Source organism: Cyprinus carpio, chromosome B1, assembly GCF_018340385.1.
Source record: "Cyprinus carpio isolate SPL01 chromosome B1, ASM1834038v1, whole genome shotgun sequence".
In the NCBI taxonomy this organism is placed as follows: Eukaryota; Metazoa; Chordata; class Actinopteri; order Cypriniformes; family Cyprinidae; genus Cyprinus; species Cyprinus carpio.
In genome coordinates this window covers 18,853,149-18,880,399 of record NC_056597.1, presented here as the reverse complement: position 1 = coordinate 18,880,399, position 27,251 = coordinate 18,853,149, and the positions used below count along the sequence as shown (strand labels likewise).

Below are 27,251 nucleotides of genomic sequence, written 5' to 3'. Positions count from 1 at the left end.
TTAAAACGGCACGATCTGCAGTAACCTCTGCTGATTAAGATTCTGCTGGTGTGTGGAAGGTTCCAAGTGGCATAAAATTGGTTGGGGGCGGGTGGTTGATGCTTCATTTGAGTATTCAACAGATCTGATGCTTCTCCATGTGCTGTTTACCAGAACACTGTGTCATCTTTTTTTTGTGCCATGAAGTCAAAATGAGTGGGCTGATTTCAATGTTAATGTGAATGCATTTTCATATATATATATATATATATATATATATACAATATATACAATATATACAAAAAAAAAATATATATATATAAAAAAAAAAATATATATATATATATATATATATATATATATATATATATATATATATATATTACAAGTATATATATATATATAAATGCACATACTGTATAATGAAAAATTGTTATAGACGGAATGAAAAAAAAAGTAAATAAATGTTGTTTATTTATGAGAAATTAAATCAAATTAATCAAACTATTTGGCCTAAAGATATTGCAATTAATAAACACATGTACATTCAAAATTTTCATGGTTTAAAACACATGACACCTTGCCCCTTTCCCAGTATTTTCTTGCAGTATTTCCTCCCCTGCTACCCCAGAGGATAGTGCTTACTGTACCGAATGCCTGCTTCATCCTACTGTGCCTGGAATACAAATGAATATATATAAGTGTTTGGTTATTCACCCATTGATTTCTGAAATAGGTGATGCAACCAGGAGGTCCTTGAAAGAAACTGCAGAACACTCCGTGAAGTACCGCTCACACAAAACAAACACGTACGCCTGAAAACAAAGTATACACACACTGTCGACACAATTATAGCACCTGTTCTACCAAACGTTTGCTTTCCCTGTGTTTTGCTAGGTTACTGAAACAGGATTTGGTCATTTCTGGCTTACTGATGCAATTTTATGCTTTTCTGGGTCACTGTAATGTAATAGCCAAGAGATGAATGCATGTGAGTTTGTGTGTGAGAGAATAAAAAAGCAAAAATACAGTAAGGAGCTTACACAGACTGTATACCTCTCACACATGACCCACAAACGTGGAAAAACACGCATGCACATTTTTACATTGATTCAGACATGCTGCTATGCTTAGAAATGTAAATTCATCCAGTCCTGTCCTTGCCAGTATCTCACATCCTCATATTTCCTGCCATTCCCTATTCTTTCCTCTTTCCTCGTGCTATATCCAGAAAGAACAACAAGGTACATTAAAGGGTTAGTATTTATTTACTCAAGGTCCACACCCATGTGACTTTCTTCATAGAAGGAACGTTCAACACAAAAGCCCAGACTTATTGGATTGTGTAAGCGAAATTATATTAAGTTGCTTGTTGCATGTTTTGCTGCACTTTCAAAGTGAAATGTCCAGTGAATGGCACTAAAAGTGCATTTAGTTTTATCTGAAATAGATGACAGTGAATCTTGTGATGTTTTATTATGTTGGTTGTTGTATTTATCACAGCAGTTTGGAAATGAAACATCTGGTGAGTGGAGCTAAAAGGTTATTGCTCTATTGCAAATCGAAAAATAACATACCACCTACACTTAACCTAACTGATAATGTCACATGTCAGATAAAAAAAGCATTTGCTAGTGTCTACAAGTCTCTGAGCACTTGTATTGTTTTATTTTTGACGGGACTCATACGTGTGTGCTCTGAATTGCAAGTGCAGTGCTGTACCAGGTGAGCTACCAAGCGAGTTTACTTTAGCAGAAAAAAGTTCCTACATCAGTGTTTTGAGGTCATAACAGTATTATTCATGGAATCACACAAAAATAAGACTTTATTATTTGATTACCTTCCCCATAATCATACAGGTGTGTTTTTGGAGTTTTGCAAAAATGTTCATTGAATTTTTCCAACGAGCCAACCTTCTAAATGTACACCACAGGCTGTCAAGCAGAAGAAACAGAAAAAAAAAAACACAATTAAATCACCATAAAAGTAGGCCTTAAGACTTGTGCACTATATTCCACATCCCCTGAAGCCATATGATAAATTTGTGTGATCCTTGGAATGGATTTAAGTGAAGATATTTTAAAATGTGAAAGATTTTCCGAACACACACACACATACAAATGACCAAATGCAATAATGTAAAAGTTATTAAGAATGAAAAATGTGAACAATTAAGGTAAAACTTTTTTTTAGATCAAACAGACTCACTTCCCCTCCTGCTGGCACTCTAGAAACCATTTGTCGAAATGCACAACCTGGTGCGAACTCATTAACCTGGCAATTAATTTGAAGAAAGTTTATCTACATTATTTAAGGTCACAGCAAAGATGGCAGTAATGTACCACAGTATGTCAAGTTAATTGTACTGAAAGACACCGCTCCATAAGCACCCTGTTCATTTAATTAACACCAGTTTAAAGGACAAAAGAACAGTCACTGAATGGGGAAACACACAGAGAGTGAGAGAGAGTAGTGGGAAAGTGAGACGACTCACGATAATATGATACTACATCTTTGACTGATTTGAATCTGGCACCCAATAATCTCTCATTTCATTTGGATGAATAGATATCAGAATCAATCCTCTGTAACCAGTTCTGTAGTCAGTACACTAGAGTTCTAGGATTTCCATGGCTGCCTCATTGTCAAAACCATTCCAGTGCACTGAAACATTTGCTCCCTTGATTTTCCCAGAATGCACCAAAAAAAAAAAAAAACAACAACAACAAAAAAAAAGCAAGATTAGTTTTTTGCATCCACTTAAACTATAATTCGGGGAAGTTGTGGCCAAGTGGTTAGAGAGTTTGACTCCTAACCCTAAGGTTGTGGGTTTGACTCTCGGGCCGGCAATACCATGACTGAGGTGCCCTTGAGCAAGGCACTGAACCCCCAACTGCTTTGATAAGGTTGCAAGATTCTACAGACTTGGGTAGAAAAAAAAGAAAAGAAAAAAACCCCTATCAATCACACAGAACATTTTTGCAAATGCATAAATACATTTACAAACAGTTAAAACCCCTTAGCTACCACATCCAGAAAGAAAGAATGAAAGGAATACAAATGGTCCAGTTTTCTATGAACATATCTGTTGTGATACTGTCAGAGATGATAGGGCTATTGAAATATGTCTAATGGTTGCCATCACAGATATGTGATCTCTCATAGTGATGCCTATTTTGTGTGCGTATGACTGTAAAGGTGTCAGGTTGTGGAGACAGAGTGAGAGATTGCCACAGGGCATATTCCTTAGAGGCTTCACAATCCTGGGTCAGTGTGACTTTAATAGAGCAGATTTCAGGAACAGTAGGTTCTGTATGTGGGCCACACAGATGTGTGGATCAGAGCACAAGTTTTTCCTTGTCAAAAAGCGAATAAATACATAAATTAATGTCAACTACGTCTTTCTTAGGAGATGCTACAGTAGGTAACTGCTAAAGTCAATTGTTACCCAATTATTCAGAATTTAACAGCGATTAGACAAACAGGAATCTTCAGTTGTAACGTTGCTGCTGTACAAGATCTAAATTGGAAAAGATTCTTCAGGGTGGAATGCTGCCATGAATTTGATGAATGAGGTGAAAAGTTTCTTGGCACGTTGTCTTTTTGAACTCGTTGTAAAGGCCGTGTAATATTTAAATCCAGAGGCCATGGAGAGCATTCTGATGCATGTAACCCTTCTTGAATTTGTTAAATCTCATCATCTCATGAAATGCGAACATAATGAACACACAGTGTCTGTACAATGGCTTGCAATAGATGTTCTTTTATACAAGCAGCGGAGGAAATGATTTGTGTTATATGGCTGCTCATTTCATTATAGATCCATAGTGATGGTAATAGACATTGTGGGTGTACTGTAGCATCTCTGGCCTCTACTTCAAATGAATCCATATGAAGGATAAATTAGATTAAATAAATAAAATGCAGGCATTATGATGGTATCCAATACTTACATACACACTTCATTCAATTCTATTACATTTTTATGATTTCTGAAGAAAATAATACATAATTCAGTCAAACCTACTAGAAACAGCTGAGATGTCTGCAACAGTGCAATAGTTAATGAGTTTTAAAAAATAAAATAATTATATTTATCAATACATTTATCAATAAATCCAATTTGTTTCTATCTCATACATTTTAACTAACTGAATACTGCTTGTTCCAGCTAGCTATATTTCAACAATGTTCATACTTTTTGAAAAGTAATTGTTTTTCACAATTTACATATGTCAATTCTAAGCATTTTGAAAATATCATTATTTAAATAATTTCATATTTAATTATTAACTATTTCATATACATGCAATTAGTTAAAAATAATATATCCCATGCTTTTTTCCTTACTGTTTTATGTGTGACTGACAAATGTGCATCACAATAAGTTCATGCTAAAACGGCAATGTAAAAAAAATAAAATAAAAAATAATAATAATAATAATAAAAAGAAATACTATTTACTTCTTTATTTCTATTACTTGTTGCTTTGCAATTATTTGTGAAATTTACTAGGAATTTCTTGATGTAAATAGTTTCTTCACCAAATCCAAATGGACGGAAATTTTATATACAATTCAAAAACATAAATCTTAAATGTAGTGGAGCAAAAAGTAAAAATAGTCCACTTACCAGTGTCTCTGATATTCTGGTCCATACAGTAGTTATGGCTCAGGTTCCTCCTTTAGTGTAAGTTTATAGTATTCTGCTCGATTTGTGGCTAAAAGAGCAGGGTTATCATTCAAGTTCATTTATACATAAAGTTCTGAACAATAAAAATAGCAATGTTTTATGAACGAGACTGCCCTGAATTATTTTAATGTCTCAAGTCTTATACATATGTGTGTTTGCAGATCTTCTCAAAGGACATCTGACTGGATACTTGAGCAACTGGGAGAACCAATCAGATCTCTGCAGCTGTGAGGGTAGGACATTTACATCTACACAGATACACAATTTAGACCTCTAGTTATGGCCTAATGATAGTAAGCAAGTTTGAGAAATGATGACCAAAGGAAAAATACAATAAATAGGGTGCAGGGGAGATACTTATTATTCTGTTTCCATCTCATTTGCTGTAGATGCTGCAAATGAGGAATGCTACTGGAGGAAAATGAAATATATTTTCATATTTTATAGGCTGTTCTTGTTTCTTTGCTAACAAATATACATAAAACACTGGATTATGCTGAAATATGCTTTTGTAAACAGAAAAGGAATGCTACCAAAAGCAAACACACAGTCAATAGTGTTGAGGGCCAAGGCATAAGGGTCAGATGTACAGTAATTTCTCTTAGTTTTGCTGTGATGATAGAGCTGACATCGAGGCCAAGTCTAAACATCTGCACTTTTGATCAATTTTTTGTTTGATTTTTGTTTGTTTTTATTTATTTTTTTTTATTGATTTTAAAAATTTTGATTTATTTGTTTTTTATTTGTTTTTTTTTTTCTGCAAAATATACCAAATACCACATTCTAATAGTAGGACAATATCCACAATAAATTTCCACATTTAATTACATCATTACAGTATCTCTCTCTAATGAAAATACCTCATATACAATGTATGTTGACACCTACACCATAAATCAGAATGCAAGCTATACTTCTCTCATACTAAACTATTGAGAGTTAAGGGCAGAAATCATGACATGCTAAAAAAAAAAAAAAAAACAAAAAAAAAAAAAACATTTCCTTGACATTGATCAAAGAGCGAGATGACCAATCACAATGGGCCTGGCAGGCTTTTGTAATTGTTGCGTCACTCTGTCTCAGATGACCTTGCTGGCTTGCTCTTTTCTGGTCCCAGCTGAACAAAGTTAGATTGAGATTCATGGGCTTTCTCCTGCACTCCCGTTCTCTGACTAATGCATATCTTTATCCATTCCTCTTTCCTCCTCCCCTCCAACCAGCCTGTTTCTCCTTCACCAATAAAAGTTTATTTTATTTTCCTTTTTTGTAACAGAACAGCAGATTCATTTTGAGGTTGGGAAAGAAAAATGGACAGAGAAAGAAATAGAGCAAGAAAGCTCATTTCTTCTCATTGTTCGTTTTCCCTCGTGTATAACCACGCACACAGAGAAACATGCTTATGCAAGTAACATACAGTGGGTCCAAACATCTGAGACCTATAGTTCCTTTACATATAATAAAAATGTCTTTTGCATGGTTTGAATTTAATACAAAATGTAACAGATTTTTAATGTGGTCTCAGGGTGTTTTAGTGTCTACTAGAAAGTCTAATCATATGTTATAGGTTATACAGGGCATTAGGTTTATCAAATTTAATTTGAAACATCAACTATGAACAAGAAAATAAGGTACAGGTAAACCAGATGCTTGAGGCATTAACTTGTATGATAATGTGGGAAATATTAAATAATTCAGGGAAATCAGCTTAATATTTGGGAAACTGGAGGTGTAATATGCAAGTGTGCAAGTACAGCGAATATTATTACATTTACCTTTATCTTTATTACATTTTTATTATTAAATGGTAATGCCATGGTACTCTATGATTACCATATACATAAACCTTGGTATTTACTTATTGCTCCAAAGTAGTTCAGAGAATACGAGGAAAAAGACAACAAATCATGTTCTTGAGCAATTATTTATTTTCTGTCTGCAATTTTTGCAACTCATTGTATAGACAAAAAGAATAACTATTTTTTTAAGCAATCCAGTCTCATAAAAGAAAACTGTGCACATTTGTAAGACTATTTTTCTTTTTTGAGTATTTTTTTTGTTTTTTGTAAATTGATTAAAAGGAAAGGCATTTATAATTTTAGAAAAGATTTCTATTTTAAATAAATGACATTCTTTTGAACTTTAAATTAATTTAAAAAAAATAATAATAATAAAAAAATCATGTTTTCCACAAAATATTAAGCAGTACAACTGTTTTTAACACTGATAATCATAAGAAATGTTTCTTAAACAGCAGATCAGTATATTAGCAGCATATTACAATTATTTCTGAAGCATCATGTGACACCGAAGACTGGTGTAATTATGTTGAAAATTCAGCTAAAAAGTTATTTTAAATTGTAATAAAATTTCACAATATTACTGTTTTTACTTTTTACTGTTTAATAAGTGTTGCCTTTCAAAAACATTTAAAAAGTCTTACTGACCCCAAGGCACTAGATGCAAGGTCTGATAATCTACAACATATTCAAGTGAACTTCAGAAATAACCAAGCAAAGATATATTAACTAGTACAATGCTGATTGTTTTATGATTCATAAGTTTGAGAAAAAAAAGAAACAACAAAACCACCGACAGCAAAGGAAATATCTATTCTGCCTTCAAAAAGCGATTGATGAAGGCATCAAGACAGGATGTTATGCAAACACTGAATTCAGACGAGTCTTAAAGCCTTCCTACCACGTATACAGCCAGTGACAACAGTATGTTTCACGTTAGATTGGGATGGAGAAACCAGAGGGAAAAGATAATTTAAGGCAACAAAACAGATATGAATCAGGTTTTTAGAGACCCTCACCATTACTATTAGATTGGCGTGTGTTTGTGTTGTGCTGGAAGAGAGAGGACAAACAGATGCAATAAAACACAATTGTGCATCTGTCAGTCTTAAGGTTAAGCCATGGCTCTGTGTTCTCTCACCTCCGTTTGCAGCTAATAGGATTTAGAGGTTTGGGATTCATTCGCTTACAAAGCTTTGACTCCCCCAAGACAACATAATCCCTCCTTAGCACAGCTAATAGAAACCAAGCAAGCATTTACTCACCTCCGTCGAGAGGTGTACAGTTTGTCTGTCAATTTTTTTTCATTCAAAACTAAACACAATCTATCAGAAGGTCTTGTTGATCACCATGGGACATGATAGGTCGGTTACGATGGCCGTGTGTTATTCAAGGGAATGATGGCTGCCCATATCAGTCAAGCTCCATAATGAGGGGGATCAGCTGCTGATAGATGTATAAGCTTAAGGCTTAAGGTTTGCTTTGGCTCTATCCCAACTTAAATTTATGCAGATCTGAGGGGAAAAACACACCCGATACATCTAATGAATTTATTTAAGCAAAGAGCTTCATTTGTCTAAGAACCAGATACAGAACCTCAGGATTTGGATCTGGAATTTATGTCAGAATCATTTTCATTGCAATTCAATTACGTTTGAAAGACATTAACTTTATGCTACTATATGATGCCACTATTTGCTAGAGTTTAATGAAAAATCAGACATAAATATAATAATGTTGTCTATCAGCCAAATTTGATGTTTTACATTTACATTATGCATCATGTGTTTTAAATATAGCTCAGTGTTGACATGAGAGTTTGAAATCACAGTTTTGCCATTTTTTGCCGCACTCAGTAAGCCACAAAAAATAAAAATAATGGAGAGCTAAATCATGAGCAATCATCTACACATTGTCAAGATATTAAGAATAATTGGTCTTATATGAAACATACTCATTGCTTTACATTTCATTAGATGACAGAATTGAATGCATGTTGTTTTTGTAGAAATGCATATTTAAATTGATTGCATACCATAATTTAGATATGTATATATTTCAAATCTCTTGCTCACCAAATCTGCATTAATTTGATCAAAAATGCAGTAAAAGAATGTTATTGAATTATTATTACAATTTAAATTGTTTAATAATTTAAAGTAACTGGCTGACTCCAGCCTGATCCTTCAGAAATCATTCTAATATGCTAATTTAGTGCTAAAGAAAAAAATGTATTATTATCAATGTTAAAAATAGTTGTTCTGTTTAATGTTTGTGGAAACCATTATACATTTTTTGGATCCTTTGAAGAACAGAAAGTTCAAAAGGACAGCATTTATTTGAAATAGAAATCTTTTCTATCCTTAGAAATGTCTTTACATTTGATCAAATTAATGGCTCCTTTTCTGAATAAATTTTTTTAATTTCTTTCATTCAAAAAAATAAATAAAAATAAATAAATAACTACTAACCCCAACCTTTTGAATGATAGTGTATAGTATATCCAATTAAATGAAATACAGTTAATAAGAGTCTAGATGTAACAGTTATGAACTCTTTTGTTGTTTCTGGCAGTGTAACAGTTATGAACTTTTTTTTTGAATTTATCTTCATCTTCATGTGCTTTCCTCGACACGACCGTGACAGAATACCAGACCCTTAAAACAAAAAGTAAGCGGCACCCCTCCTCCCCATTTTGTTTCTGTTGTGGTCAGTGTTTATTTTTCAATTATGGATTACCTGGTAGGTCTCCTTCCCCTGCTGAAGCAGGGACATCATCCCAATGTCCTCCTCATTCTGTTAGAGCAGAAGGGGATGCCTCTTGAGGTCCACTCGGCGATCTTCGTGGAGATCGCCAACCATTCCAGCAGCCCGGACAGCAGCCTCTGTGTGTTCTTCCTGACAAGCCTCAACGAGGAGTGCAGAGCACGGAGGTAGACCTCAGGATTCTTTTGCCGCCTTTGTGGAGTAGGTGCTGGTGAGCAACAAGTCACCGTTCACCATCGGCCTTGCCAAGGAGCATCTCATCAGTCCCACTCCTGACCCAGAGCCCAGCCCACCTTCACACCGCTTCGCTGAGCTTCAGCCCAGGTCCACCATGGACGGAGAGCCAGAGCCCATTGCAACCCACGAGCCAGTGCAAGAAGGAGCGACTGAGCTTGGGATTGCCCCGGAGCCAAAGCCTTTTCAATCGTCCAACAAGGTGCAAGAGTCGGCTACATCGCTCGCGAAGGTGGTTGTTACAATGGAGCGTGAAGGCGCAGAGGAAAGTCCCACCCACTGTACCGCTGGGGGTGAGCAAATGCAAGACTCTGGGGATAATGTGGATGAATATGCTGATATGCCATGTCTTTTGCCACCTGATGAACTTTCAGAATATCCTAAAATCCCACCCAACCTCCCTCTCCCACCTCCACTTCTGGACTTTAAGAATTCATCTGCCCCTCTCCTGCTGATTCCTGCCAGCCCCTTAGATCACCCTCAGCTCACCATCTGTGGTGTGGGCTCGCCACGGGTCTGCCAGTCACCAGCAGCATCAGGGCTGGGGTATCCCTTGTCCCCACCGCCAGCCTCCGAGTCCCGGTCCATTGACTCAGCAACTTCACCTCGGCTCCTAGCTCACTCTGCCCACCAGCTCCACCGGGCTCCCTCGTCCCTCCGGCTCCGCCTTGGTCGGTCATCGACCCACCATGACCTCAGGACTCCGCTCCTCCAGCTGTGCCTCGTCACTCCATTCCACCAGCTCTGTTGGGCTCCTCCCTCCAGCTCCACCTTGGTCCTCAGTCGCTCTGGCTCCGCCACAGACCTCCAGATCCCCGCCTCAGTCCACCACCACCTGCTCCGTCACCGTTGGTCGCCCCCCTGGAGCCGTCAACCCTTCATCCACCATGGCTTCTCCCTCAGTCGGCTCCACTGTTGGCCGCCATCATTGCTGTGGCCTGGGTTTCACCTGGCTCCTCCTCCTGTTCTGGTTCCCTTCTATCATCACCCTGGCTCCTCACTCTGTCTGTTCCTCCATGGATCCTCCTGTCTCCTCCGTGGCTCCTCCCACCATCAAAGCCACCCTGGTCGCCTGCCTGCCCTCCTGCCAGCCCTACTCCTACTCCTTGTCCCCCTCCAAAACCCCCGTCCTCCCTCCACTGTTGGTTCTTCTACCGCGCAAGGTTGCGCCTTCCGGGAGGGGAGCAAACTGTAACTGTTATGAACTCTTTTGTTGTGTTTTCACTTTGTTTAGTCATCTGGTCTGTTTAGTTCTTCTGTGCCCTCATTTAGTTCATTGATTCATTAGTGCTCATTAGTTAATTCCCATCACCTGTTTGTCATTAGCTGCCTGCCTTATTTAAGCTCACTCTTTGGTTCTAGTCTTTGTCCGTTATTACGTTTGAATTGCTGTGTGTCAACCCCTCGTCTATGTGAATTATCTTCTTCCTGGATACTATTAAACTACTTGTTGAATTTATTTTCGTCTTTGTGTGCCTTCCTCGACACAACCATGACACTAGACTGGGCTTATTCAACCAGATCTGGCAATGTTTTTATTTTCTTGCATTTTCCAGCATTCTTCTCCACTCTCAAAGTTTAACCTTAGCACTTGAATTTTAGCCGCATAGTGTATGCACTTTGAATTGCAACACCAAAGACACTGATGACTTGCTTTGGAGCTGGGCTGCGAGAGACAGATCTGAGGTGTGAGACCTGGAAGCTGGGTCAAAAACGAAACCCTCTGTGTAAGGAGGAGAAACAAGTATTAAACCGAACTTATTCCCTGCTTTTCTAACAGGTGGCGAATGGTGTCCTCAGATCATGCTGTGCTGAATGAAAGCCTTGAGGACTGCACAGCAGACTGCATCGCTACTGTTCTATTCAGCTCATGTTTTTACTGTTGAATTTGCTGTAATTACTGCATGTCCTCATGCTGTCAGCAGTGAGGTCATAGTTTGGATATAGCGGCATAAGGATGGGCAATATCACATTGAGATGAACAGTTAACAGTTATGAAGGTTAACCCACGAGGTCTGTACCCTGAGCACTATAACAATAAAAGTGTACAAAAAAATAAAAGCGTTGTTTTGGATTGCATTGTGGTTTCTCAAGCAGGCCATAATAATAAGAGGAGATAAAGAAAACCAATAACAACAAAACTCAAAACCACAATACTATGACAGCCGCAGAGGACTCAATTCACACTCAACAAGAAAACTATATAAATAAAAGAACACAAAAATGGCAAAATTATATTATAGACTTTACCGCAGGGAGGGGGAAATAAAGAAACTAACAGGTACAAGATCAAGAGGAGTTCAGTGACTGACACCAGATATTTCAACAACAGCTTTATATTCCTGCACATTTCATAGTCCACAGTTGCTTGAAATTACCAGATCATTCAATGTAATAGCATTAAAATAGTATAAAATTTATTTAATTGAAATATTTAAACCCAAAATATAATGTTCAGCTGAGACTATTCATAATATCCATGTACATGAAATAAAATACAGTACATTGCCATTCAAAAGTTTGGAGTTAGTAAGATTTTTTAATGGTTTTGAAAGAAGTTCACCGAGTTGTTCATCAAGGCTGCATTAATAGTATTTATTTATTTATTATTTTTTTTAAATGGTAAAAACTCTTGAAGCATCTCGGAGACATTGCCACAGTTCTTCTGGATTTAGTCTGTCTCAGTTTGTTTTGTTTCTTCATGTGATTCCAGACATACTGGATGATGATGAGATCAGATCTCTGTGTAGAGCACTGGCTGTTTTTCAGACTCCATGTGCAAACAATAATCTCACTTGATTATTACAATTAATGGCAAAATGTATGTATATAAATGTAAACTAATATTTCCTACTGACACACTACAGAAAGAAATAAAAAAAATAACTGGCTTAAAACCATTTTATTTAATTATTTATTTATTAATTTTTGGTGAAAATACTAACAATCTAACACTTTTGCACAGTGGTGTATGTGAATATTCTTTAAAAATTCCCTTATTTGTTCCACTGAAAAAAAAATTAATAAAAGGGGTTTGAAGGACATATGGGTGAGTAAATAATGACAGAATTTTAATTTTTGGATGAACTATTCCTTTAAATGTCACCATACGCTGCCTCTGCATTTTTCTTTATTAAAACATATCCTCTTAAAACTTCTAAGCTTAAAAAAATCTAACACAGCAGAGAACTGAAATGATGGGCATTAAAGAGACAGAGCGTGCATGTGTTTGTGCATGTGATTTTACAAAACCCTCATCTTTTCTCTGCACATCCTTTCATCTTGTCAGTTAGCCTCTCATCTTTTATACCGTGCACATTCTCATCTGGCTGGTGATGCTCAACAGCTAAATGGAGAATGTCATGATGACCAGGTGTCAAGATCACTGCAGACCCCAGAGAAAGAGGAAGAAGGGAGGGGTGGCTGCCATCTGTGTCTTGAGCTGGTTGTTTTATTCCTCCTCTATGCTTATGAGAAAAATCCTTTAGTTTGCAGGTTTTGTTCATGTGTATAAAGAGAGACACTGTCAGCTCTTATTCTTTAGATGTGTGTCTTTGAGTAAAAACAGGAAAGAGGAAGTGAATATTTGAAAGGAAGATGGTCTTGTACCTTTCCTTTTAGACCATGTTCGGTCCTTGCTCCTAACAGCAGTATTTCTCAGTTTCACAGTTTAGGGATTTATTAGGCAGCTGAGGATAAAGGACTGTTTTTTTTTTTTTTTTTTTTTTTTTTTACTTATTAGGGATCTTAAATAACGTACATGTTCCTCCATCTTACAAAAAAGAATGCTGTGAAGATTTCATGCTGAGTTTAAATGGACTGTCTGAATAAAATGTGAGTGGTTCTTGCTTGTGCAAAATTGCTGCCAAGCCAAGCAATTATTAGCATGCAATTAGGTTGTTATGGGTGCTTTCATGGCTGTTTTGTAAATTAAATTAGATTTAATTTAAGTCAGGTTTTAGAATATTTAGACGTAACTATTTTGGTCTGTTTGAATTATGAATTTACCACTGATTTAATATATTCAAAAGAGTAATTTAGTCTAATATTACCTTAAGCTATAATTTAAAATGATACATTTTTTTTTTAAATATTTGTGTACACATTTATATTCATATTACACTATATTCATATAAATGTATATATTCATACACACACGCACACACACACACACACACACACACACATATATATATATATATAAATTAATTTTTCATATTTATATATTTCATTAGGGTTATATACTTTTATTGTTTAAAAGTCTGGGGCAGTAAAATTAAAAAAGATATTAGTACACTAATAATAGCAAAGACGTGTCATTCAACAGTGATAACACAAAGTGTTTCTTGATCTTGAGCAGCAAATCAGCATATTAGAATGATTTCTGAAGGATCATGTGACACATCATGTCAGCATGTATCTACAGTAGGCACTGCACAGTCCTTGTGTGTTTGTTTATTAAATACTTTAAGTATTTTGATGTTTTCAGCTACCAGTAAGTCTTGTCAGCTGTTCGAGTAAAAAAAGTATTTTGCAGAATTACACAGATTTTCTGCCCGAAACAGCAGAGTAAATATGAAGAAAATCCGTCTGGGTTTGACAATGCAGACAGCAAGAATACAGACAGTATTAACAAACAGCAAACGCAGTCAGCTTGTAACAACAGTTGAGATTTACACAAAAGCCAAATTACAGCAAACATTCATATCCTTCAGTAAATATATTCACACTGCCAAAATTCAGAGCGGTAAGCCACGCTACTCAGTTTAACTCTGTACCTCTGCAGCGGTTTCCTTGTGATTATCTTCTTCAAACACTAATACATTATGATGATTGTATTTTGGGACCGCATCCATAAAGAGTCCATGCATGCGGTGTAAAGTCTCAATGATTACAAAAAAAAAAAAAAAAAAAAAAAAAAAAAAAAAGGACACACACCCTGGAATAAAACACACACACACATTTTCTTACTCATTATAGGTAATGTATTCTGCTTTAATTAGAGAGCTGCCGTCACTGTGAGGTCCAGCTGAGAAAGAGTCAGTGGGGAATCTAACAGCATCAGCATGCAATAACAACATGCAAGAAAACTTTACTTCAGGTATTACGCAGCATCCTAAACACACTCCACTCAACATTATAAAACACATTGTTCCGGCTCTCAACTCTGATTAAATGCGCTGAGAGAAACTGAGGAAGCATTTGTGTGAAAGTATTATTGCTTGCCATGTTTATTATAGTGACGTACGAAGTGCAACAAAGTATTCTTTCAATTCTCCCCAAAAATTACTTTTAAAGCTTCAAAATACTGCTAATATACTAAAATAAGTGATTCTGTGGAATCCATGAATGATAACTCTAAATATTGAATCTTTTATAGAAGTTGTGTGCTATTGCTATTATACAGAATAAAGCCATATCTAGAAAAAATCATAGAAACTAGAGGCTTTTTGACTTCTGAAACTACAGAAGACCCATACAGAATACACAAATAAACAAAAACGATTAAATGTTGTTTTTGATCATTGAAATAAAGGTGAATTATTATAAATATTACATGAAAACTTTATTAAAAATATTTCTGTCAACTTAATGAAATAAATATGTTAAGGCTGAAATACTAAAATGACTAAAAGTAAAACTGAAATAAAAACAAATTAAAGCCATATAGAAATAATAATAATAAAAAAAAATAATAATAAGAAAAGTGACAAAAGCACATAACCAAATTAAAATATAAACGGAAAATATGAAAATAAAAGCTTGTTCAAAATATCAATACATATTATAATAGTATATAAATAATAAATAATACCAACACTGCTAAAAAAATCAGTTTCAGACTTCACCAAATATTAATCAGACTCCCCTGCCTCGCAACTTTAGTTACCGCTTTGTAGCATGGTGTTTTTGAAATGTAATAATGCATATTAGTTTTTGCCTGTTTTCATGATCTGTGCTCTGCAAGGCAATAGAACAGATTTCTGGAGTGTGAAGGAACGTCATTAAGCATCAAAATTTCCCAGGGCCAATTTCAAATGCTTAAGCACCCTCGCTCTCACACAGATACACAAACACATTTACAATAAAGAGATGCTTTAATCCAGTGCGCTTCACATCACTAATCTTCAGGGCAGTACATGCTACATATTAATGTATTAGACAGCATTCACACAATATTTGACTTCACATGAAGTGAAAGAATCTGCCCTACATAGTAAATCATCTGTGTTAATTAATGCAAATTTGTAAATAAATGACATATTGCACATTGCACAAACTGAAAACAAGAGAACCGCAAAAGACAACAGCACGCATTTATCACCAAAATATAACAGCTTAGTGAGTAACCGATGACAGAAGCTTCAGTTACGAGTGAGCTCTCTTTAATGTTATGTGACTAGGCTTAGGCTCTCTGTGCAGAGGGAATCCTTGGTGGTCTCATCAGGGAAGATCTTTGGTCTTGCTCAATCTGCACTTTGTATGTCATGGCTTCTGTTTTTTTTCTTCTCCCTCTTGTTCCAGGATAAACCCTATATCACTGGCTGCCAAGTTCAAAAATAACTCCACGCTTTGGAAAGACGTGCAAATTTATGCAGCTTTCTCAAAGTTGGCAGTGAATAGACCTGACACTTTTACTCTGAGCCAATGTGCAGTCTAATCTTCTAGTATGAGTGCATAACCACACCAGAAGAAAACTCCGAAAAACACAAGCACACCCAAATAATCATGGAATTTCTCTCAAGTAATTACATACTTAACATGCATTTCCAACAAAGACATCTTCAGCATGCGTCTTAAAGTCAACACTTCCAATGCATTTAACTCGGTGGAACAAAGCATCAAGCTTCTGCCAGTGTTGTCTTGCATGCATGTCAAGTTTTATAACAACTTCAACTTTGACCCTTCCTTAGAAAGCACAGCAAATGAGCTTCAGACAACTAGCCACATGGTGTATCATAACATGGGAGGTGCTGCAAAAAAAAATCAAAAGATGGAAGAGAGACTGAGCTTGGGCTTTGGTAGAGACTAAGTAGTGAAATAGCAACTGAAGTCCTTTTTTTTTGGATAATCATTCTAAATATTTAATTAATTTATTTATTTTTTGACTCAATGAGATGAAAGTAAGTGTAGCCTACTGCTTAAAAAGGTGACCCTAAGAACAAGCAGAGCATTCATTTTTGATTAAAAATGTAAAAAAAATGAAAATGCCATTTTTTACTGTAGAAAATTAATAGTGATTTTGTCTCATACATAACCAACAGAAAATGAAATGTGTCATGACATCAGTTAACGGCTACAATGTTTACATATTTGAAACATACCTCAATTTCTTTTAATATCTTTTAATTATTTTCATATTTCTATGGGTGTGCAGAAATGTATTATCCAAAAGTTTAGGATTGGTAAGACATTTTGGTAAGGTTTTTAATGTTTTAGCATGTATTTGATAGTAATGAAATATTAGGGCAATTTAAATAACTACTTAGTATTTCCTTTCCATTTAATTTTTTTTTTTAAATGTTATTTATTCTTGTGATCAACGCTGAATTTTCAGCATCATTACTCCAGTTTTTTCAGTGTCATGTGATCCTTCTGAAATCATTTCAATATGCTGATTTGATACTCAAAAAAACATTTTTAATTATTATCAATGTTGAAAACAGCTGTGCTGCTTAATATTTTTGTAGAAACTGTGACGCCGGATTTCTTTTGTAAAATATTTTGTAACATTATAAATTATTTTACCGACAGTTTTGATTAATGTAATCCATCCTCACTGAAAAAAAAACTTACCCCAAGCTTTAGAACAGTAGTGCACAACATGTGTCAGGAAATTAACAAAAAAGTAACTTGAATATTATGTTTAAAATTATACATTGATTCCAAAATGACTTTTTCTGTCCTAGGCCTCAAATTCTTACCTTTCTTATGTGCTTTTTTAACTATCGTGTATAATTCCCATCTTCATGCTACCAAGCAACGTTGTAAAATCAGCCTTCCACGATGCTTTTCATGTGGAGGTCAAAGATCGCTTGTACTGTGAGGTGTGAATGCACCTAAAGTCTGCCACATCAGTCCATAAACCTCTTCTTGCTTCCCACAGTTCATGCTACATACAAGACTCCTAATCACATCTACACTATACGCGCCACTGCATCATGTTTGTCTCCTGTCTGTGGCGTCGACTAGGTAAGAAGTTCCCCACCATCTGTAGTTTCAGTCTAATCATAACTGTGTAAATCAGATAGCCCTATGGGCAGCAGCGCCTGTCACCAGAAGCAGGGTAACCATGGAGACAGTCCCCACAGACAAGTAGGCCTCTACCATGTCTTGTTTTCAAAAGCATTTCCTGAGTCACCGAAACATTTGGATTTCTCTTGTTTTCTTAGTCAAATGAAGACAGAGATGGATTGGCACACAAAAAGGCTTCCCCCTGAGTGTTTTGAGAACTCAGCAGATGTGAACTGTACGCGTGTTTGCTGTGCTACCTGAACCCTGTCCAATTATGTGTCACTGAACACCCACTCACTAAACAATGGCCATTACACAATTATTTCAGCTTTACAAACACACTCCAATGCACATCTGCACACTAACAAATTAGCAACTGCCCATTTATGCCGCACTCTGCAGTGTTTATCTGAACATTTGGATGCCCACAGAGGAAGTTGTTTAAGTAATTTCCTGAGTGCTTATGTATAATCGCTATTTGTTCATGTCCTTTGTCTTTTCTCTGGAGATTTGTGTGTTGCTGCTTTGAAAGCCACAGTAAAATCTTGCCTAATCAAACATAACTAGATGTTGTGTTCTTAATCAGATCAATTGGGACATGAAAATCTTGTTTTGTAGGAAATGTGGCACACGTTACTGCCGTGAAGACCACCAAAAAAAAGTCTTGCTAAATATGTTTTGGGTCCTCTTGCAATTACTAACTCAATAATAAAAAAAAACACAAATCACTTTTAAAATAAACTAAATAATCAGACATATTTGAATCACTATTTATGTTCAAAATAGTACTTAAATGTAACAGTAAAATACATCCATAAATAGATTTTTTTGTTTTTCTTTATAGGTTTATCAATTAAATTAAAAAGCCATGGGACAGTTCACACATGGATCAACCAATGAACTTTAGACTTAAAAAATCAGTTAAATGGCATTCAATTTGTGAATGCTTTGTAAAAATGTAATTTTAAAAAAAGCTTTATTTCTGAAGTTATTTATTTATGTAATTAACTGCATTTTTAAACATGATTTTTTTTAATACATACTGAAGTTATATTGACAGTTTAAAAAGCAATTAATTCACTTGTATAAGCCTAATCACTATACAAAACATACATAAACAATTCTCCTCAAGCTGTATGAGTTACATCATTTATTTAGAGTGTATTAAAAAATACATTAAATATTAATACACGTTAAAGATTTTTTCAAACCATTAACTTTGAGCAGTAGTAGTATACATTATAAATAAATAAAAAAAATCGGAATAAGCAGTGCATATTCTCAATAAGCAAATAAAGATAATTTAACCGATGTTTTATGTCATCTATTCTATATCTGATGCTGCAATTTATTTGTGTGTAAATGAATGTCATATTACATTAATCACTTCATATCACTTTGATTCATCTTGACATGTTTACAGTCTGTTTACTTTCAGAAGACTAATGTCTCCAATATCACAAATTGCACCCAGAAATCTGAGATTTTGGGATTTCCACTTAGAAAATGAGAAGCTAGGGAGTGAGAAAGAAAATATATGGGGATAACAGCTTCTCTTATGTTTGCCCAGAGCGAGTGGCTTAATCTAATGTCACAGAGTCACACAGTTGTTTATTGATCATAAAATGGGAGCGTGTTATTTTAAGCCACAAGCAACTACATTCATGTCTGCACCAACACACACACACACACACACACACACACACACACACACACACACACGATCAATCCCTTCCTCTCTGACGCTTGAAAAGACACAGTACTAAATGTTAGTCTGACTGCTTGAATGCGTCTTGCTGTACAGTAGTGTATCGAAGTCAGTTCATGGAAGCGAACACAATAAGCCATTTCCTTTGAAGTTTATGAATGGTTTGACATGCAGGTTAAGTGTTTTGGGGCGAATGACTGAGCCAAAGGCTTGTTCTCATGAAGACTGCACTGTTAAAATGGTCTATTGTGATACTAACATGGTTTGTCAGTTATAAATCTGTCTGAAACATTCAGAACAAATACTTCATATAGAAGATATCTTCAGGATGCATAAAACAACATCTTTCTGACAAGAGTGTAACAGTCCCCTTGATTTCTTATTTCTATTCATTCTGAACTGCATTACACATTTGCCAAATGTCAAGTTTATCAAGAACAGATAGATTTGTAGTACAAATATCTCCCTGTGAATTTAATTGTGTGTGTGTTGTCCTAGACATACAGTTGCAAACAGTGATGTAACATTCAGCTTTGAGGTAGTCGATATGTGCATAAGTGTGTTTACACATGCACATATTATTAATATACCTAGCAACGTAAAAAACAGCATGTGAGAATTTCACTATTCACAGATGACAGCATATAAAGAATAAATAAACAAATACATGAATATTTCAAATGCTGGTAGTGATAGGAAGGGTACTTAGGGGAACAGTGATTTGTTTGCAGTTGTGGCAGCGTACTGTGGTGTGTAACTCCTAGCACACTGTGAAGTAAGGGCACATACAGTTTAAATGCTATGAAAGATTCACGTTACAGAACTCTCTTTTCACCCTGTCTCTGCTCCTCCCTGCCTCTTCTACTGTCTACAATGCTCTTGTGAAACAAGCACTTTGTAAACCGTCAGAAGTCAACCAGACAGCATTACCCATTTCCCATCCACATGAAATGGGCCTGCAAACACGCACACACACATACACACACACACTTGGCTATGGAAAACATCAGGACTTTGAAGCCTGTCAATTTGAAGCCCAGACAGATACATACCTGTATACAATGTAATTATAGTAGGATTTAAAGGAAGAAAAAGGTTCGCCATCATCATGGTCCATTTAAGCAGCATGGAGTGCACCGCCAATACAATGTACAATCTGTAGCACAGCACTACCCAAAGCACAGCTTATCTATCACATAATCATGGCAGTTTTACAAGATTGTTCCTTTCTTGAAAAGGAATAGTGTTCTAGTGGTAACTTAGCTCTTTCCACAGCTGCTGTATATGCAGGAGTCCTCCACCTGTTAGAAACCAAAGCCAAATATGTTTTAAAATTTTTTTTACTGGTCAAGTCTGTTAAAAATGCAATCAATTGCAATGTTTGTTTATTCAAGTGATTTTTTAAATGCTTACTGTTTATATATTGTTTCATATTAAATAATTTAGTTGTTCGATTTAAAGCAGCTAAGATGAACCAAAGTAGAGTGAAAATCCAATTTATCATCATGAACTAGATAATAGCACCAGTATTATCTAATTGATGATGATATATCGTTTTTTCTCTGTACTTTAATTACGCTGTAGGTTATGTTGGGTCAGCAAACTGTATTTATATTCCCTTGCACACAAATGCAAACAAGCTCTGTTTGGATACTTAAGAAATCATCCAATACTTTCTGAGCAATTATTGAAATGTTTGAGTACAAACAAAACCCAATTTCCTTTTAAGACAGCCACATTAAATATATTCTCCATATCTAAAACAACCATTCAGTTACTGTATGTTGTTCTTTTTTTAACAGTTGTTTGATTTAGGTCATGCTGTAATTAAAAAAGCAGTCTATTTTAAGGGTTTCCCTTCATCAGCCAAGTGGAGAGGGTCTCATAAGCTAATAAGGTGGATAGACGTGAAAGTAAACTTCTGTATAGAGTGTGTGTTTGCATTATCAGGATGAGCTAAGCTGTTAGATGTTAATTAGTCTTGGAGAGCGTGCGAGTGTGTCTGCGTGATTGATCTGTGCTAAGTTTAGCTCTTGGTAGGTGAGCAACTGTAATTATTATATACACATGGCGTCAGCTAAACAAAAATGGACATTTTAAAAATAGCTCCAAAATGCCACTAGACAATATTCTGCACATGGTATCACCGTTAATAGCTGGAAATTAAGGTACAATGGAAGTAGTGGGTGTTCATTTGGATTTAATTGTAAAGCGCCATGCCATTAAGTTTGGGTAAGTGGGTTATTTCATAATGTGCTGTGCAAAATATTCACATTTATATAATTTTGTAACTCTCTCTGAGGGAGCATTGTTATGACCTGACCTAGTTTTTTCAAATATCAATAATCGTGTTCTTTCTTCTTATTTCTGCAGGATGCAATATGAAAATCTGGTCATGAGCGGGTATCTGATGAGAAATGATGTCCTCGGAAAACACAAGCACTTCCTACCCTGTGGGAGGCTATGCGTGGGAATGCTCAGATTCGCTATCTGAAAAGCTATTGCACACAAACAAGACTCTGGTCGTAAATGAAGCTTCCTTTCCAGTGTGACAAGACACCAAGCGTACAGTGAACAGAGAAAAACAAAAATCGGCTTTCTCAAGCTGATGTTCCTAATAGAACTGTTACATCCCATTACAATCAAAGCCTTGTTGAATATCCAGTGGAATACTGCTAAAAAGATCATAACCTGTGTAAACAACAACAAAAATCTGTTGGAGCTATGGCTGAAGCACAGATGTCTATTTCATCTGGGTCCAGTGGACATGGAGGAGGAATGGTGACCAGTGCCTTACTTTGCTGGGCTATGGCTCTTGTGTTCCTCTCACTGACAAGGGTGCCTGTTGTTCAGGGTGACTGCTGGCTGATTGAAGGGGAAAAGGGATTTGTATGGTTGGCAATCTGCAGCCAGAACCAGCCACCATATGAAAATATCCCATTGCATATTAACAGCACAATTGTTGACCTGCGACTCAATGAGAACAAGATTCGAAGCATCCACTTTTCTTCCTTAAGTCGCTTCGGCAATCTCACATACCTAAACCTGACTAAGAATGACATCTCTTATATTGAAGATGGAGCTTTCTCAGCCCAATTTAATCTTCAAGTGTTGCAGATTGGCTTTAACAAGCTTAGGAACTTAACTGAGGGTATGCTGAGAGGATTGGGACGCTTACAGTACCTGTACCTTCAGGCTAACCTGATCGAGACCGTCTCAGCCAATGCCTTCTGGGAGTGTCCTGCGATAGAAAACATTGACCTTTCCATGAACAGGATTCAGCTTCTGGATGGTGCTACATTTCGTGGTCTGTCAAAGCTTACAACGTGTGAGCTCTATGCAAACCCGTTCAGTTGCTCATGTGAGCTGTTGGGATTCCTGCGCTGGCTTGTTGCATTCCCAAACCGGACAAGTGAGCGGATGGCGTGCGATACGCCCCCTGGCTTTTCAGGCTACAGTCTCTTAAGTCAGAATCCCAGGATGCCAAGATTTCGGAATGCCTTCCATGCACTCTCCTCTGTCTGCACCAATGACAACGTGACACCAAATCTTCAAGGGTCTTCAGACGAGTGCACTCCAACAATTTCAAGCCCATGCGGACTGGATGACTGTTCCTCAGGAACATTACCAGAGGAGACCATAAGCATCAGCCCCACCTTTGTGGATCCAGATGCACATCCTCTAATGAAACTAAAAGATGTTACCCACACAAGTGCGACAATCTCGATTCAGATTCCAAATCCGTTTAGAAAAATGTACATCCTTGTCTTGTACAATAACAGTTTCTTCACTGATATCCAAAACCTGAAAAGCCAGAGAGAAGACATTGAGTTACAGAACCTTAAATCTCACACTAACTACACTTACTGTGTGGCATCCATTCGTAATTCATTGAGGTTCAACCACACCTGCCTGACCATCTCCACAGGACCAAGGACATTGCAAGAACATGTGGAAAATGAGTCAACCGCCACTCATTACATTATGACCATCCTCGGTTGTCTCTTTGGGATGCTGATCGTTCTGGGTGTAGTGTTCCACTGCTTGAGAAAGCGCAAACAGCAAGACGAGCCAAAGAGCAAGAAGCTGGAAAAGATGAAAAGAAACTTGATTGAGATGAAATATGGAACTGAACTGGAACAAGGGACTATATCACAGCTGTCCCAGAAACAAATTCTGTCTGCAGGTGAGACTGTACAAAGGATGCCATACTTGCCAACTGCCAATGACTCAGATCAGTATAAGATGCAAGAGATCTCTGGGACACCAAAGACCACAAAAGGGAATTACATGGAAGTGAGATCTGAGCAACCAGAGCGCAGCATTAGGGAATGCAGCGTTCCTCCATCAGAAACCAGCCAGGGATCTGTTGCAGAGATATCCACTATTGCAAAAGAAGTGGACAAAGTAAACCAGATCATCAACAACTGCATCGATGCACTGAAATCCGATTCAACATCATTCCAGGCTGCAAAATCCGGCGCCGTGTCCACAGCAGAGCCACAGTTGGTCCTTCTATCAGAACACCCACCGGGCAAGTCTGGGTTTCTGTCTCCAGTATACAAAGGAGGGTACCATCATCCTCTACAGAGGCACCACAGTATTGATGCCCCGCAAAAGCGTGCAAGCACATCTTCGAGTGGTTCATTGCGCAGTCCACGCTCTTTCCGTTCCGAAGGAGCTTACAGATCAGAGTCCAAATATATTGAGAAAGCATCTCCACTCGATGAGTCAGGAATCATTACAGTCACTCCAGCTGCTGCGATCCTGAGGGCGGAGGCAGAGCGAATTCGACAATACAGCGAACACAGGCACTCCTACCCTGGTCCCCACCATATAGAGGAGTCGATAGAGGTGTCGGGGAGCCGGAAGTCATCCATTCTGGAGCCGCTGACGCGCTCCAGACCACGGGAGCTGTCCTATTCACAGCTCTCACCGCAGTACCACAACCTGAGTGGCTACTCCAGTCCTGAGTACAGCTGTAGGCCTTCTCTTAGCCTGTGGGAACGTTTTAAACTCCACCGCAAACGCAATAGGGACGAGGAAGAGTACATTGCAGCAGGTCATGCATTAAGGAGGAAAGTACAGTTTGCCAAAGATGAGGACCTACATGACATTCTGGACTACTGGAAAGGAGTCTCTGCTCAGCAGAAATCATGATTGCCATTTTTATAGCTCGTTCAATTAAAGAAGACCACACAAATCTCTGGACCAAACCAGCCAGTATCAATGATTAAGTGACAAGTCAGCACTCACTTTTAGAGAAATAGCTTAGAAGTATTGCTAGCTCTTTTCAATCATTCTGTTTGGGAATGAAAACAAAATACAAGATACTGTAGATCTTGCAGTGAGTGTACGTGCCAAGTGGTAAGAATAGAAAACTTTTAACAGTATTAACCTCAACTCAACATTTGATTTTTATATATTGGAAATAATAAACTACTATTATATTATCATCATCCTCATCATCATGACCATCATTGATTAGTAGTGTTACTGTTAAGATTGATTCTTCTTCTTATTACAATTAATCTTTGGTTATCGCATGGCCGTGTCCTGTGACAGTATTGACTGTTGTGTACTTGGAAAAACATACAACTCAAAATGTCTGCCGAACACTGTTCTCCCTAACCTTAGATTTTTATACAGACTGTGCAACTTTCAAAATACTCTTTTTTTCTTCTTAGCGACTGTTCAACGGACAACTGCTGAATTTGCTACAGAAGCACACCTCTACTGGATTTTAAAACAACAACTTTTCAGAAGAAAAGCTTCTCTTAATGCGTTCTCCATTCTTTTTTGTAAAGTTTACATTTTCAAACATACAATGAATGTTTCAAGTCCTTAAGATTTACACCTGCGATGTGATTACATACAGACACAGCTGTGCAGGTAGAACTGTTTTTTGCTTTTTATTGTATTTCATTAACAGATCTTCAAGCAGTGCTACTGAGAAAACTGACCCCACAAACTCTACACAAGTCCTGCATACTGGAGAATGAATGTACTGTGTTAACACTATTTTTCTCCGACATCAGTTTTATAATATTTGGGGCTTAGTTCAGCTTAAACCCAGTCCGATTCTTGTTTGCAAGACCTTCAGAAATGTTTCTGTCTCAATTTAAAGATATTGCTACTACATGCCTACTTTAAACCACTGTGAACCCCAAGACCTTGCTAAATCAGTCCTGGGGTTTGTTTTTTACTGAGATTCAACAGAGCTATGTCGTCTATGGCTTTTAAGCCAGGTCTAAAGTGCTGATCTAGGCAGTCCAAATTTTTCTCACCGCCATTAATACTCATAGACAATTTAGATTCCACTGATTAGAACAATGGAATTGGCCTTTAAATTTTGAGGAAACAAATTTTAAGACCTGTACTGTGAAAACACACATTACAATACCCTGCTTCATGGAGTGAAGTAACTTAACATTTAAATTATATCCGAATCAAAGTGCATGTCTGACAGAAAAGTTGTCAACCAAATATTAAGCCCTAGAGTGCACATAGTATTGTTTTTAAACCATCATATCCACCGTCTCAAAACACGGGTAGATTGTTTGTAATGTTGTCAGGTTCTGTGCCATTTACGGAGGAAATTTCATTTCACCAGCTGATTTTATGAATGAAAATGCCATTTTCAAACTGATTGTTGAACTGATTTATTGCTTATTGTACTGAAATTGGAGATTGTTTCTCTGTGGCAGCCTGGTCCTGAACATTCACTGTCTTCATGTACCTAACGAAAATTGTTTCTGTTTTGTTACATAATTAAGTTGAAAACATTTAGGTGATTCTAGGTAATTTCTGAGCTAAATGAACGCCTACAAGAAAGGACTAATGCATGATAATAGGGACAAAATAATTATTTAATCCAAATGTCTGTGTAATTAATGAAATGGGGGTCTTCTTTAAACTACCAGAAGATTCCTTGCATCTTTTCCATAATTTATGAGTAAATAAATCTTAAATATTTGATTATTATACTCTTTAAAAAAAACATGTCCCTAGTGCAAATCCATACTTTTTAAGGTTCAACTTACATGGACTGTATCTCATTAACAGGTCTGTTGAGTTGATTGTCATCTCTTATACTGCAAACTGTAGCACTTCAGATTTTCCATGGACACTGAAAGTAAGCTGAAAGAAAATGACTTGGTGAATGTAGAGCAGCCTGAAAACAGCCACATGTATGGGCTGCTTGTAAGAGGGAAAGAATGGATCTAAGGGCTTTCATGTCTGGTGGAAATGTCAAAGAGCACAATAAAAATGGTTTTATTTCTTAAAAAATAAATACTTTTTCTCAAAGACATATTGTGCCTCAAGCCGTGTTCAACTGTGGCGCTTAAGGTAAGTCCCTGTTGAGTTTTTGTGAGAACAGCACAAACACGTTGAGGTGGGCTGAAATGTAATTGCATGTCCTATAAGAAACCTACTGGACCTCAGAGACTTATAGCATACCAGAAGAAATGAGCTGATATCAATAGGGTATGTAACAAAAAGTATAAACAATGGGGTTCAAAAGTGTGTACTGAAAATCTGGGATTCAAAATCAAATATAAACCTGGAAATCAAAAACTTTAGAAACATTAAGACATAAAATTAATAAGAAACATTTCAGATTCTACACTATCAATAAGACATTTGGTGACTGACCATGTGGACTCCTTGATGCGGAATGTATGATGTGCTTCCATCAGAGATGGAACCTTCTCAAATTATTCTTGAGAACATGATCATCAGGTTTTAAACTTGTGTAGTCAGGTGCATTTTTCAAATTGCTTTTAGCTCAGTTTCTATGGTGATGATATCAAACAAATGAAATGAACAGATACAAATAG

General features: G+C 36.7%; 1 protein-coding gene across 1 annotated transcript in view; it reads left to right on the top strand.

Moving 5' to 3' along the window:
* Positions 1-27,027, top strand: part of LOC109078429 (protein ELFN1-like) — an 81,143-nt gene extending 54,116 nt beyond the window's left edge. The window contains exons 2-3 of the mRNA XM_042716907.1: positions 4,833-4,904; positions 21,784-27,027. Coding sequence (XP_042572841.1) covers positions 22,135-24,570 — 2,436 coding nt within the window. The 5' untranslated portion in view covers positions 4,833-4,904; positions 21,784-22,134 and the 3' untranslated portion in view covers positions 24,571-27,027. The remainder of the gene's footprint in view (positions 1-4,832; positions 4,905-21,783) is intronic.
* The last annotated feature ends 224 nt before the right edge of the window (positions 27,028-27,251 follow it).